Genomic DNA, 14,720 nt, shown 5'->3' on the forward strand with positions numbered 1-14,720 from the left:
GAGGCAGGCAGAAGGAAAGCCTGGAAGATCCCTGCTTGTAATATCTTTAACCTTTAGCTGGACAGAGGCAGAGGAGGCTAGAGCATTGCCCCTTTGCACAAAGCCCCCCACAGCACATATTATGCTGTTAGGAGCCTATACTCAGCCTGTCAATACGTCTGCCAGTGGAGATTACATGGCAGCATGGAATTACATGGCAACACGTGGTTCCTGATGAAATTAGGAAAAGAGAATGGGAGTTGCATGGGGAGTCCCTTCTAGCTCTGCTTCTGCTTTCCTCAGAGGTACTAGGACACTTGGAGATCTGACATCATCTGCCAGCTGGGGAAAACACATCCTGATATGACACCGCTGACACTGCTCAATTCCCTTCAATGGTTCCTTCAAATTAAGATGTACACTAAGGCACAAAGCTTCATAAGGGAAGTGCATATATCCTGTTCAGGTAACAGGGAGAACTGTAGACTCCAGGGAACATTCAAAAGTACTAGACAGGATGTGTGCAGGTAAGGAGCAGAGCTGCTGGGATTTGTGAGAAGAATGGTTTACTCTACTTACAGCTCCAGGTCTGTCCTGAGCAGAAGCACGCAACAATCCCATTTCCCGAAGGTATGCCAGCTCAGCAGCTCTTCTTGCCATTTCAACTTTGTGAGAACCTGGGGGAGTCCAGCCAATGCCTCTGAGCCAGTTCAAGTCAGACTTGTATTTTACCTGAGAGAATGAAACATGGACCAAGATGTATAATTTCGTGGAGCTCTAACCAAATTGCAAGCCCTGGCTATTCAAGAGTGAGCATATAAAGGAGCAGCAGAGTCAATAACAAACAGATTATTCATTTTTAGCAAGCAGAATGTAGTTCTTTCAAGGTGATTTTGCTGACAGGTAAGGTTTGCAAAGGAGATTGCACAGACGACACCCAGCCCAGGAAAGGAGCATGTCGCTCAGCCACACTTACATCACTCTGCAGCTGGTAGGCCTGCTTTGCATGTTTCACATTTAGCTGCTCAGGGTCACAAGTGTATTGGTGCAAGGGCTGCCTGTAGTTAACACTGCTTGCAAGCTGCTGGCTTCTCTTGGCATGGAGGAATCCTGGCTGGTTGAGGTGACTCTGGAACTGTGCCATGTTTAGGGCATAATCATTCCTGTACTGGAGCTCACTCTGGAGTTTCCCCACTCTGAGGACATGTCTGATTTTGGGATCATCATTTGCACTGAGGAATCCAATCTGCTGGCCTCTGTCTCTCAGGAAGGCTTCTCTGTATTTGTACTGCAGGGAGTGCAGAGGAAAATCTCATTTTCACATTCAAATTACCTTCAAATTCTGTTATGAAATAACTTATCCTCCCCTGGCTATCAATCATGTTTCCTGTAGTGCACAAAGACCAAGGGTTTGTTTGATATCAAACTACATCTCCTAATCTAACAAGACACTTTAGAAGAATTACCTTTGTGCTCATTTTTAAAGGAGTGGAAAGACTTAGGGGGCCCAAAATGCTCATCTCTCAAAAGTAATCAGAGATCCCCCTACTGTTGCACTCTTGGGTACACACAATACACAGCTCAACCAATGAAGCTCCTCCATCTTTAACTTTCTTGCCAGCTGTGGTCTTCTGTGTTCAAAGATAATCCACTTTATCCTAGACCATGCTTTAACTATTAATAGCCTAGTACCTATTTTATCTGATTAAATCATAATATGTCTTCTTCCCAAGAAAAACTCTTGGGACATAAGACAGAACAGCCTGGTATTGGACATTATTAATGGTAGCCTTTAGTTGGAAATCTTTGCACTTAAACAGCATGTGGTTTCATTGGATCACCAGTTTTCCACACCAGAATGAAGTTCACTCCTGTCAAACTTCACCCATTTTTACAGGATGGGGAGGCATGGGAAGAGGGTTGGGAAGTGTTTGAAACAGAACAATTCTTACATCGCTAGCAATCTCTCTTGAAGCCTTTGCTGTCTGGAATGGGATGGCGTCAATCCTAAAATCATAGCCAGATGCCCTTGTCTGTTCCCAAGATGTTTTATACAATTTCTGTGTTGAAAAGAAAAGAACAAAACAGTCATTTCCCCCTGCAGTTTCTTAAACGCAGTCCCATAACTGCAATAATAAATGTTTTATCCTACTGGGCTTATTTGTATCAAGAGTCATCAGTACCATCTCCGAGGTTTTGATCCAGTTCTATAGCACTTCAACTTCTTTTCTACTCGCCATAATGATAAAATGCCTCATCTGAAAAGTGCCACCAGGGTTTCCTTTTGTACTTGAATGTGGTTGTTTTTGATGTGATTTAATTTCTATTAGAAACTGTGATGCATCAGTCACATCAATATTGCATTGATATTGCCCTTATTCTCTCTTTTGATGCATCCACTCACAGTGTCTTGGGTTTCCTGGCATCATAATTTCAATACCAGTTATTTCAAGCTTTTCAAATGATCCTCGTCTCTATCCCCAGCCACATGTGGCTTCATTAACTCATGTGGAATAACAGCCGGTTCTAACATATTTAATGTGACTTTGAGGATGTGAATCACATTTACATCCTGAAGAGAAATTGCTCTAGATTTGGTTCTTCTTCCATAAGTAGCTTTCTTAAAATAGCTTCCAGTCTGCAGGTCCTACTACACAGCTATGGTATCTTAGCTGACACTTTCAGCTGTCCCTTTCTGATTTTATTCATTTGTTTTCTGTAAGTCTTTGATTCCTCCCTTCTGGGGTTTGTGACCATATGAAAAGAAGCACAAAACCCACTCCACATTTTTAGATAATCTTCTGTTTCACTGGTGAATGTAGTGCTAGGTGGCGATAAATTTGAAAGTAAACTGAGATGCCAGAAATCCTGCAAGACAGGATTCTGGCAGGGCAGAAGCACTGTAAGCATCACTATACACCCTGCTAACAGGGCTGACCTTTCATTTGTGTGCAATCCTTGCACACAGTATTTGCCTTTTTACATTTTCCTCTATTGCTTCAAAAATGTAATTTCTGTTTCTTTCACCTATGTCAAAGCTCCTTACAAACTAAGGTCATTCTGACCCTATAGGTAAGGACATCTATTTAGTCAGGAAACAGAACATTAGGAATAGACAGAGCTCCTCTCTATGAGATAATGTGGAAACAAATTCTCTTTAAACTAATTCCACTCACTGATTCAGTTACATCCAGATTGATGACAACTATGCCTAAAGTCCAACACAGTGTTGCAGAAAGTTCTTCAGAAAGGTAGTATATATAGTCTAAGAAAGAGGGTTCTCCCTCCTCCCTCACCCAACAAAACCAAATAGATTTCAATTTGTAACTAATCATATTTATAATGAAGATTTTAAATCCTTAATAATAGCTGACTGCTCTAGAAAATTAAACGAATGCTCAAAAGGAAAATTAGCAGATTTTTCCCGATTCCTCCAGCTCAAACCTTGCAACGTGTTGGCTGTTCACTGCCTCTGGCTTCTTTTAGTTCTTGTCAGGCTCAGAGAACTTGGCTTCTACATACACAGAAGTTTTTATTCCCAAACCAGTTTACCGAGTCAGCTCCTCAAAGGAGAAGGTTTACTCACATCACTGATGTAAAGGGCATTCTGGCGGGCTCGGATAAAATCCGGATGATCAGGAGGCAGGGTGTACCTGTGCCTGTCTTCAGAACCTCCAGCCTTGTACAGTCTCTGTGGGGCCAAAAGTCATTGAATGCAGATGATACTGGAAGCAACGTCAAGATCAATTTTTTTATGCACTATGGCACAGCAAAAGTTAAGATCAGTTATACATTAGAATGAAACCTACATCATTGCACTGGAGGTAGCTGTTTTTGGCATGAATCAAACTTGGAGAGTCAACCACAGCAGTGAACTTCAGGCTTTCTGGCTTCTGACGGTACTTTACCTGAGAGGAGCAGGAGGCAACAAAAACAAAGGAAAAAAAACCACGAGATGTTTCTGTTAATCATATATGACAATTCCAAGAGTGTGATAACTGGGGTAAAATATAAAAGACCCTTTCCTGAAGCCACCATTCTGCTTTAGTCTCAGTTGTTCTTTCAGCTAGGGACTGGAGATGCCTTTGTATCAGGCACAGAACTTTTCTGTGTGTATGTCTGTGCCTGTGTGCGCGCAAAGGACTTCCCACTAAAAATTCACATGCAAAAAGCTTTTGAACACTACACTTTTGACAGCTCATAATTTTTCTCCATTAATGCATGATACTGAGCAGGCAAATGCCCCTTCAGTGTGGTTGTCAGTGCTGTATCTTTCTATATAACTTCCATAACCACCTGCTTAGAATTTAATAATGGAGTTTCCTGCATTTATTTATTGCTACATGTTTTGCTTATACTCTTGTGTTTCATTTGGAATGGAAAATATTCAGCAGGTGTCACACAGTGGACTTGTGTCTCCCGTGCTGCTTCTTGGTAACTTACACCTTGTATAAACAGGCTCCCACATCAAAAGGAAATGATAAGCTACATTCGTAAGTGTCATGTAACGAGGAGCCTTGATGGTAAACAATTCCTACAGACTTGCTATCCCATGAAAGATTTATCAGTTACCTCACTGATGAGCTCTCCAGCCTTCTTTACACTTTCTATCTGCGGAGATCTCAGAGCCATCCAACCAACTCCTTTCATGAAGTTCAGGTCTGATTTATAGCGATGCTGTTAAAAATGAAAATCATTAACTATCAGCTTTGTATCCACAGCTATTAAGGTTTTTTTAAAAATCTCCCTGGTTCATATTCACATTTTGAGGTTTTTCATTTGCCATGCACATATCAGATCGTAAAGCCAAACTGTTTGCATTTGTTCGTTCCACCAGGAATTAAATAATGTATCATATGCAAGTTACAAGAGAAGGCCCCACGAGTGAATTAGTATGACTCAAAGCAGTAAGTAATAACCTGTTTGTACTGGGCGTAAAAAAACCTCTTTTGAAATAATTTTATGAGGTGAGTTCCAGTCAGGAATACTAATTATTTTATCTGGTTCATGGTTCCTCGTTAACCCCATTTCTAGGAGGACACATTACTCTTTCTTTGCTCACATTAAAGGCTTGCTTTTACCTCCTAATCTATTAAAGAAAATCAGGCAGACCCAATAAAAAGTGAAAGCCAGCAAAGTGCCTGCAATCCCAGTAATCCTGATTTCACTTCAGAGTCAGAGTGTTGCACTGTGTGACTTTAATCCAGTCATCCATTTTTCATTTTTGTTCTCCCCTATATGTTAAAAGGCCATAACAATCAACTAACTCATGTGTGCTGTACATTACTGTACCAGGCAGCGAGGGTATCCAGCAAAACCGTCACCATCCTGACTTGGTATTCTAAAAGTAGGGGCCAAGCCCTGAGGTTCTCCCTCACATCCTATCCCATCCCTCTCTAGGCATGCTCAGGAGTACATGCTGGTAAGGTCCAAAAGAAAGATTTTACCTCACTCTGTAGCATGTGGGCTCTTTTGGCCCACTTCATCTTCATGTCTTCCGGGAGTGCTGTAAATTCATGGAGCCTCTTTCTGTAATCTTGATCACTAGCCAAGGCCTGGGCTTTCCGAGCATGGACGAGATTGACCATGTCCATGGGCAGGTGAAACTGAGACCACACATCTTGGGATCCCTTCTTGTACTCTTGTTCACTCTGTAATTTGGCAGCATGCAAGCAGTGCAGCAACCTGGCGTCATCCAAGACACTTCTGGCACCAATGCATTTTCCTCTCTCCATCACAAAATCATGTTTATATTGATACTAAAAATTTTAGAAAAAGGGTAAGAGTGAAAATGTGCCAAACTTAGACCAGCTATTCTAGATAAGATAAATTACTAAAACATCTATGTTTCCTGCTAAGCCAGTCAAGGTATATAGCACTAGAAAGCAATTGTTTGAATAACTCATTGCTATCGAATTTAGATACCACAGGAGCTGCAACATTAAAATTAAGTGCATCTCGTTGCATTTTCTGAACATGCCCAAAACATTGATCATGTTTAACCTCAAATCATGTATTTTATGGTATCTCTGGGAATTTTATTCCCTTCGCTAAGAATGAGAATGTGAGAGAAACAAACAAAAGACAGAAGAAAAAAAAATCCATACAAAAGCAAAACACCGTGCACTCTGTAGCCTTCAGATTTGCAAATGCCACCCAGCTATTTTAAAGAGTAAATTCAGTTTTCCTGGAAAGAATAAGAACCAGCAACTCCTCATTCTCATCTTAGCTGGGACTATGACTCTCCCTGTGATCTTGCATTTATCCTCTCTGTGAAATAGTGATGATGAGGATAATGCTTATTTATACAGCATCAACAGGGTGCTTAGAACTTTAAAGGGAAGGCCTGGGCCCTGAAGAGTTCATAATGTAGTTGAAATGGGATAATAACACTTATCTACCACACAAGAGAGTTGCAGGGATTAAATTACAGCATCTAATGTTTATAAAGTGCTTCCAAGATGAAGGGCCAAATTCAGATCTGTTGTAAGTGGATGTAATTCTATTATGGACTTGTACCCTCTAGAGCAGATCTGAAGCTGTAACCAAAAGCACTCTGTAAAATATGGTTAAGTATATATTAGAAATTACAACTAGAAATGGTTTCGTCATTAAACAAACACATGTGAAATATATTAATATTTTATCACATTAGAGATAAAGTATGCAACTAAATATTACACAAAATGAAGACTTTTTCCATCTTTCTGGAATTTATTAAATATCTTGTGAAGGAGGGATGAACTTAGGCTTTCTGAGAAATGGGTACCACCATGTCTGAGTGTTTTGCAACCAACAATCCAAATGATAGGATATTTATAAAGATCAGATGACTTGTTTCTTCTACTTTAGAAGTTAAGGGGATACATATTTACAGGAATTTGCATTGATTTTTACTTCCTAACCAGACAGGTAACTCCTGATTTTTGGAGATTCTAAGAACCCTCAGCTTTTTCTGACTTCATTTCAATTTGGAAACACTAAACATTTCCAAAAGTCAGATCAAAACAGAGTGGACAGAGTTAGTGGGCACTTTATAATATGAAGAGCCAAAAGCCTGAAAAAGAGAAGAATTCCTGTTTTTTCTGTTTGCAAATACTTCAGTTCATTTGCCATTTCCCACTGGAAGATGTTTAACCTGGCTTGGTTCCCGATTAGCAGCAATTCTTCCTCTTCCTTTTTTTTCCTAATTCACACAAAGAATCTCATTCATAAGTAATATATTCTGTCTCACACTTGTCTCACATGGTTATGGAGTTGCTTTAATTCAGTAAAATCTGCTTTAGACATTGTTTTACATGAAGTTAACAGAAATTAGGCAAGAAGGGAGGTTGAATCATTCAACTCACATCACTGGCAATTTCTCTGGAGGCCCTGGCAGTCTGGAACGGGAGTGCTTCCATTGTCAGCTTGTAGCCTTGAGCACGTAGATTATGCCAAGATTCTCTGTATTTTGCCTAAAGTAGGAAAGGCACATGTAGACTGCTGCTTTACTTTTAAATGCACAAAGGAACAAACAAAGGAACCATCTTTCATTTGTTATTCTGTGTTACAGTCTCATTCTTTATAATCAAAGGAATTTTTTTTAAATTATCTTTGGGAAATCCTACTAACTCAGACAAAACATGTCTCGTTTTTTATGTAGATTTAATTTGCTCACAACCGTATTTATGCTAATGGAGATAAATATCATTATAATCATATCAGGGAAAGAATAAATAGAATAGACCTCAAATTTCCTCTACTTATCTATCTTCCTTGCCACTGCACAATTCATCCTGCATCTGAAATAAGTTGTAAGAAATACAGAACAAATTCTTACATCACTGAGGTTGGCTGCATTTATTCTTGCCCGTGTAAACTCTGGCAGACCCAGCGTTGGTGTGTAGTGATGCCGACTGTCCTCTCCTGCTGCTTTATACAGGCGCTAGGAAAGAGATCAAAGAGACAACTGAAATTAATTTTCTCTCTTGTTTCAATAATACAACAGCAGTACTTAACTTGTTAATGATTGTGACAACTGTAGTCAGCCATCATTGAAAGTAGCTGAGTATATCATTGAAATTGCAAAGCTTTTTTCTGGGCATAAAGATGTGGGGCTCTTGCCGGGCATAAAGAACATTTACATTAATTTTTATAAATATATGATGATGCCAAACCACTACATTCTCAGCCTTGCATTGTTACATTCCCAGCAGGGCAAAAGTAGACCTAAGAATGTCAAGGGCATCATGAATGTGTGTGAAATAAAAAGGCAAGCATTTCTGTAAGAGTGGGCATATTTTCTAGCTTGAATTTTTTCTTCAAGTTATTATATATGATTTTGATAATTTTTCTATAGGTTCATCTTGTTTTTTCAGAATTTAGAAAAGTGATGCTTTTCTAAAAAGGAAAAGGCTCTTTGAGGAGCCCTCAAAGGTGGATCATACTATGCAAATGAGCTCCCTCTAGAACACTCCACAGTCTTGATTTTTTGAGTCTCTGTTTCATGTAGAAACTTGATAATGGAACTCTGTTATATGGATACTATGTGAGCTTTTTGAAAGAAACTGATTGAAAATGGTATTAAATGTTTGGAAACAAAAAAACGAACAAAAAGTGATCTAACTGTGAAAAAGCACAAATCAGTGATGCTTTCACTTTTTTTGATGCATTTTGCTTTCAGAACAGGGTTGTCTTTTTCCCAGTTCCCCATCCCCAGCTTGCTGCATTTTGAAAAGCATATTTTCTGATTCACGTTAGGAGAGCCTACCTCATTAGCAATCATATTGCTGAATTTTGCATGAAGGAGGCCAGGAGAGTCTGTCACCGATGTGTACTTGAAGGAATGTGGCTGCTGACGATATTTACTCTGAGTTCACACACAAAGAAAAATGAGCAGCATAAGTAAATTGCCTTGTCAGAGAAGGGATTTTTTTTCCAATTCCAGTGGTCTAGTACTGCTTCTTGTGCTTAAAACTCTACTTTGTCTATTAATCCTTAGACTAATTTACCTTTTGCCATTCTGAGTTAGGTGCATTCGAGTCTCACAGGGGAAATGAAAAGTAAATAAGGAATAAATTGTGAAAGGAAAGTGCCGCCATGCTGAATATGCTGAAAACAGTAATGAGGTTACTTCATCCCCTTGGTGTCATTAGCCCAGGGTAGTAGAATTACAGCAAAGGCAATCCAGTTCAGAGAAAGAAGGAGCTGGACAAGTCCACTGTGGTTTTTTGTGAGGAAAAAAAGGTTTCACCTGGCCTGTGGTCTGATGTCAGAATTGTGAACAAAACAACTGCAAAATCACTGCAAGCAGGGATTTTTTCCCCTAGAACACAACTCCTACTTTTTCTCATTTCACATCCATGTGAATATGGACAAAAAAAGCAAGATTTGAAACTAGGAGAGACTGTACAAAGAGAACATGACAGATGAAATAAAAGTCCAGTTACAGAGGGAGAAAAACAATAACACACAAAAGCAGCAGGTGAAAAACAGACTGACTGCAAAGCAGTAGAATGAGGACCCTGTAATATTCTGGGCACTGTCCAGCTCATTCTAATTTTGGAGAAATAGTACAAGGTACTTATTACAGATACTTACAGCTTTATTTTTAGTTGAAAAAGCCCATTTAAATTCCTAAATAAATAACATTAAATAATGACCTCCTGGGTCTGAAACACAGGAGAAAAGATTTGCAAAATAAGTTAGAAAAGTTTGCAAAGCCTAAAACTCCACCAGGTTCACCCATCTGCAGTTTGGACACGAGTGGAATGATCAAACGTAAGGGGAGGGAGTCTGGCATTATCCAGTGAGTCACTTTGCCAGCCCAGTCTAATAGAAAGACATCTGGCAAACTCTTGTTCGTAGTGGAGAAATCAAAACCCTCTTTTGTTACCTCACTGATAAGTTCAGAAGCTTTCTTCTTTCCTTCAATCTCCAGGGCCCCTGGGGTAATACATCCAACGCCTCGCATAAAGTTCATGTCAGACCGATATAAATTCTAAGGAAAACCAAGCAGAAGTAATTACGAGTTTGCATTTGAGATGCCCTATATTTATTCACCCAAAAATATACAATAAATCCATTAAAATTAGTATCTACCACAGAGAGTTTGTACACATTGCCCTAAGATCTTGTGTTTCTGAATGTGTCTGTGTGAATACAGCCCTGACAGATCTACAGCACAGGTGCAGGATTCTGAGGACTACTGAGCCTCATAAACACCAAATGCTGCTTCAGCTCCTGTCTTCCATTTGTAACCTTGAAAAAACCTTTTCTAGGTACATGAATTTTCATCATATATGATACATAAATCACAGGTAGATAGTATTGATTTATAAATATACATAAAATAAGAAAAGTTTATAAAAATATAAGAAAGTATGTTTTTTCGTTCCCTTTTAAATAAGAGAAACTGCAGACAAACTAGACTTGATTTTTAAGTTCTGAATGGTCATAATGTGTGCAAGGAACACTAATGAAAAATAGCACTGAACCACTGCATACACCTCATTAAAATATTTTCCAGACCACCAAACCTAGCAGGGACTCACTGCAAACACTAAATTTTCAAAAGTTACCAATAGGTTCCTGATAAACATATTACAACAATATTATTTCATTTGATAATGAGAAGATGAGGAGTAGGATGGATGGAAACCTGCCTCAGAATCTCTGATTCTGTATGTTTCACCTAAATTAGGGTAACACAGCTGGCATCTGATGTTACACTTGTTTGGACACAGTCTGTCATCTCTAAGTCTGTTGGCTGAAAGTGTAAAGGTAATACACAGTAGCATTTTGTGGCTGGGTATGTTTTTAATATACAGCCCCTCCTGAGGTCTGCAGGGACAATGTGATCTATGAAAAGGCCTTTGCTTGAGGCTCTGCCTACAGATTTGTAAGGCATTATTTAGTTAATTTTACTCAGGACTATGTAGGGAATTAAGCTTATTCTTAGAATTTCAGTGGGTATGTCTTGGGCTGAAGCTTATCAGTGTCTTACAAATCAAATCTTTCTTTTTTCAAAGTACACCTGAAATTTCATCTAGATCCAAACCAAGTTGTAACTATCAGTTGGTAAAGGGTTTGTATTGTTAGAAAGACCTTAAAAAGTGCATTTTTACCAACAGTCCAATCATCCTCACTTGCAAACCCATCTCTACCCAACCATCAGAGACTACTAGACTTTATCTCTCAGAGCAGTGTGATCACACACATTGTTCCACTGCTCAGTAAGATAAACGTCTCATTCCTACACGTAATCAAGGGGGAACAGCCACTGTTTATCCCTCAGCTCCCGCTCAAACACATGCTGCCTGCTGTCAATGAGTTGGAGCAGAGCTGTCTCACATTAGAAACAACAGGGAGATATCCCTGGGGCACTCTGCAGTTACCTCACTCTGCAGTTTGTAGGCGTTCTTGGCACACCTCAGCCTCAGGTCGTCAGCCAAAGCCGTGTAGTGGTGCAGCAGCTGCCTGTAGTCCTGCTCACTCACCAGCGACTGGGCCCTCCTGGCATGCACCAAGTGTACCATATCCAGTGGAAGGTGGAAGTGAGACTTTGTGTCCTCAAAACCTTGCTTGTATTTCACCTATCAAATGAGAAACAGATCACAAAGATAACACAGCAAAGTAATTAAAATTCAGGTTTTGATCAGATGAGACGTTCTTCGTATTTCTTCCATTTTGCAGTATAAATTATTCTTTTTAAACAAGTTCCCTAACTTGCTTAACCATACTGTGAAAGATCAATAATTATATTTAGAATATGTGGCAGTCTATCCTTCATCAAAAAGTAGCCATCTATATTATATTCAATTAAGCTGAGATTATTTCTTTATTCAGTTTTTTTTGTTAAAACTTAAAACATTGAATTTATTACATTAACCAAAATGGCAAGAGAAGATAATTTTAGGAAGTGCCACAAAAAGGGGCAGTTACTGCCTGAGTAAAATAGGCAAGCAGCCTTATTTATATTAGAGTTAGAACAAACCCTCAGGTAAAAATATTTGTTGATTTGGCCCATTTAGTTTCATAATTTTGGACTAATATTTAGTGCTGGGTTGGTTTTTTTCACTTCTTGTCTCTATCCAGGAGAAGAAAGGTGCAGAAATCTTCAAAGAACTTTTTTCATATGACATTTCCAAGATTATGCAAATTTGAGATGTTCGAGCTGTTTATTTGGATAATGAACATCCAGAGTTATTGGTGGTCATCAAATTACTTAGAGTAACTTGAGAGGTGGATGAATTCTTCAGACACTTTCTATTACCTACTTGTCTAAGCCTGCCATCACTACAAGACCAGCACTTCTGAGAACCATGAACAAACTCCCATATATTTCACTGCCTTCTGGATCAAGCCACAGTCTTCAAAATGCACTGAGGAGTTACAAATCTTATAAGCAAAGACCAAATTATGCAATTCTTAGCACATGTCAAGACCAGGTGGGAACCATTGCCCAACCAAAAAGTCCAACTTGAAATTCCATAAATTCATTCATCCTTAGGTCTTTCAGAAAAACAATAAATTGAAAATAAACACTAAATAACTAATTTAATTTACTTCTGTACAAAGATCAATGCTAATTCTCAATTAAACCTGCCTCTGAGTGAGGCTTTCACAGAGTAAAATATTCTGTGATAGTCAGCAGTGGTATGAAGCAAAGGAGTGTGCTAGAACCCAGGCTTCTTTTACTGTCAAATTAATGTTACTGTAAATAACATAGAAGAATGGCAAGAATATCATGATTATATTAAAATATCTGGAAAGTGGGACAGAAAGCCCTAAGTTTTAAATAAGTAGGCTATTCCACAGCTAGTCCACAGCTAAGTGCATCTTCCTTGAGGAATGATACGCAGCTAGGAAACCAATTCAATCTTCTTCCTTGTACTTACATCACTCTGCAGAGATGTTGCATGGACTGAATGAGCAATACGAATGTCACCATCCAGGCCACACGAGCCAACCATCTGCCCTTTCATTTTCTGAAATGCCTCCTTATATTTGTGCTAAAAAGGAAGTAGGAAGAGAAATGTGGGTAGGAGTAAAAATAAGTATTAGTCCAGCTGTTAAAACCTGAATAAAAGGGCTTTCATAATACAGTAAATTCTGACAATATTCACTATGATAATATATCTGAATGAAACTTTAGTGGGTTTAGGAAGACCTCACCCAACTGCAATCCCTGTGACTGTCCAGTCACTGCAGCAGGGAAACTGCTCAGCTTTGCTTTCTCAAACCTGCCTTTGCTTATTTACCAATAACACCTCACTGTGGCTGCACCCCCAAAAGCACCACTAGTCCAAGGCCAGTTGTCTCCCAGATGCAGAGCTGGCTGGACATGCTGTTTCCATCAGGAGTCACTCAGCAGGGCAGATACAGTCTGGAGTGACTGACACATCCTACTGGACAGTATCAGCAGTGGGTTCACGTACATCACTTATGATTTCACCAGAAGCCTTTGCTGCCTGGAAGGGGATGGCATCCAGTCTCAGCTGATAGCCACCATCTTTCATCCTTCTCCAGGACTCCTTGTAACGAGTCTAGGAAATATGGAACAGAAATAAAGAAGAGTTGCTGTTCAGAGGGTTGACATTTGCAGCTTTATTGAGACCTTAGAAATGTTACCACATGGGTTTCATTCTATTCCAGTGCAGAGGGCAAACACAAATGAAATTATCAATGCACACCGGGAATTATCACAAGACGAATGTCCATTATAAAAGACTATTTGTTCGTTCATTCTTAATCTTTCTAGCGTAGTGAAGTTGGATAAGAAATCTGATTTCCCACACTACTTCAGAAATATTAAACCATAAAATAATCATATATTGGGGAAAGGAAAGAAATCTAGCATGATTTCCTGTTTAGGACAAATAGCAAAGCACTATCAACATTTACACTTTCCTTTAAAATATTAAAGGTCAGATTTATACCTCACTGATATTCATAGCATTTAATTTAGCCTGAAGGATTTCAGGAAGATCTGTCGTTGGTGTATACTGATGCTTTATACTCTCTCCATGCTCCTTGTACAGCCTCTGCAAACAGAGATGAATTTCAGTAGCAAGTACTCTCTACACGTTCAATCATTAGTTCAAACAAAAACATTAACAATTAAGCTTATGGAAAGCAAACACTACAGAAAAAAGCAGAGGCATTAATAAATACAGGTAATTGTATCAGTCAAAATGGATTCAAAAGGCTTTGGGAGTCTGATACACTTATCAGCTAGAGTATTCTAGAGAGGAGCTCCTTGAAGTTTTGAGTGTGTAAATCAATGTATATGAAAATTCAGATATTTGAATATCAATTTGATAAAACTTCTAACATATGTGAGTGGGGAGAAGAAAAATAAATAGTAATGATTAAGGGTGTGCAGCAATGAGTAGCCCACTGACACTTTGAAATTCTGCAGAAATACAGGGAGTTGAAGATCCCTAAACACTTCTCCAAAGGTGTTCAATTTTAGCTGATAAATGGGATGGTAATTATCTGTGCAATTACTTCAAATTTATTTCCAGAGTTAGTTGCAAAGGGGTGCTCAATAGTCAATGGGAAGAGATTTAAACACCTCAGAAGGTGATTTATCCCATCATAGAAGAGGTCTCTGTGTGTGCCACTCCCACCAACCCTTGGAGGAAGAACACAGAGCTGGCCCAGGACCAGATAACTTTCAGATGTCTGCAGACAGGTAAGAGGAGTTCCGTGCATTAACTGGAACTGGAACTGGAACTTCTCCTGCAATGGCTATG

The 14,720-nt window shown here is 39.1% G+C and overlaps 1 protein-coding gene across 3 annotated transcripts in view; it reads right to left on the minus strand.

Annotated features, from left to right (window-relative positions):
- NRAP (nebulin related anchoring protein) overlaps positions 1-14,720 on the minus strand; it is a 47,814-nt gene that overhangs the window by 2,256 nt on the left and 30,838 nt on the right. For all 3 annotated transcript variants that reach the window (XM_083866083.1, XM_083866082.1, XM_083866081.1), the window contains 15 exons: positions 13,902-14,006; positions 13,401-13,508; positions 12,861-12,974; positions 11,358-11,555; positions 9,857-9,961; positions 8,732-8,830; positions 7,802-7,906; positions 7,329-7,436; positions 5,427-5,738; positions 4,552-4,656; positions 3,789-3,887; positions 3,566-3,670; positions 1,932-2,039; positions 956-1,267; positions 559-711 (listed from right to left, as the gene is read on the minus strand). In XM_083866083.1, coding sequence (XP_083722209.1) covers positions 559-711; positions 956-1,267; positions 1,932-2,039; positions 3,566-3,670; positions 3,789-3,887; positions 4,552-4,656; positions 5,427-5,738; positions 7,329-7,436; positions 7,802-7,906; positions 8,732-8,830; positions 9,857-9,961; positions 11,358-11,555; positions 12,861-12,974; positions 13,401-13,508; positions 13,902-14,006 — 2,136 coding nt within the window. The remainder of the gene's footprint in view (positions 1-558; positions 712-955; positions 1,268-1,931; positions 2,040-3,565; positions 3,671-3,788; positions 3,888-4,551; positions 4,657-5,426; positions 5,739-7,328; positions 7,437-7,801; positions 7,907-8,731; positions 8,831-9,856; positions 9,962-11,357; positions 11,556-12,860; positions 12,975-13,400; positions 13,509-13,901; positions 14,007-14,720) is intronic.

The sequence above is a fragment of the Zosterops lateralis genome (assembly GCF_965231275.1).
Source record: "Zosterops lateralis genome assembly, chromosome: 8".
NCBI classification, from domain to species: Eukaryota; Metazoa; Chordata; class Aves; order Passeriformes; family Zosteropidae; genus Zosterops; species Zosterops lateralis.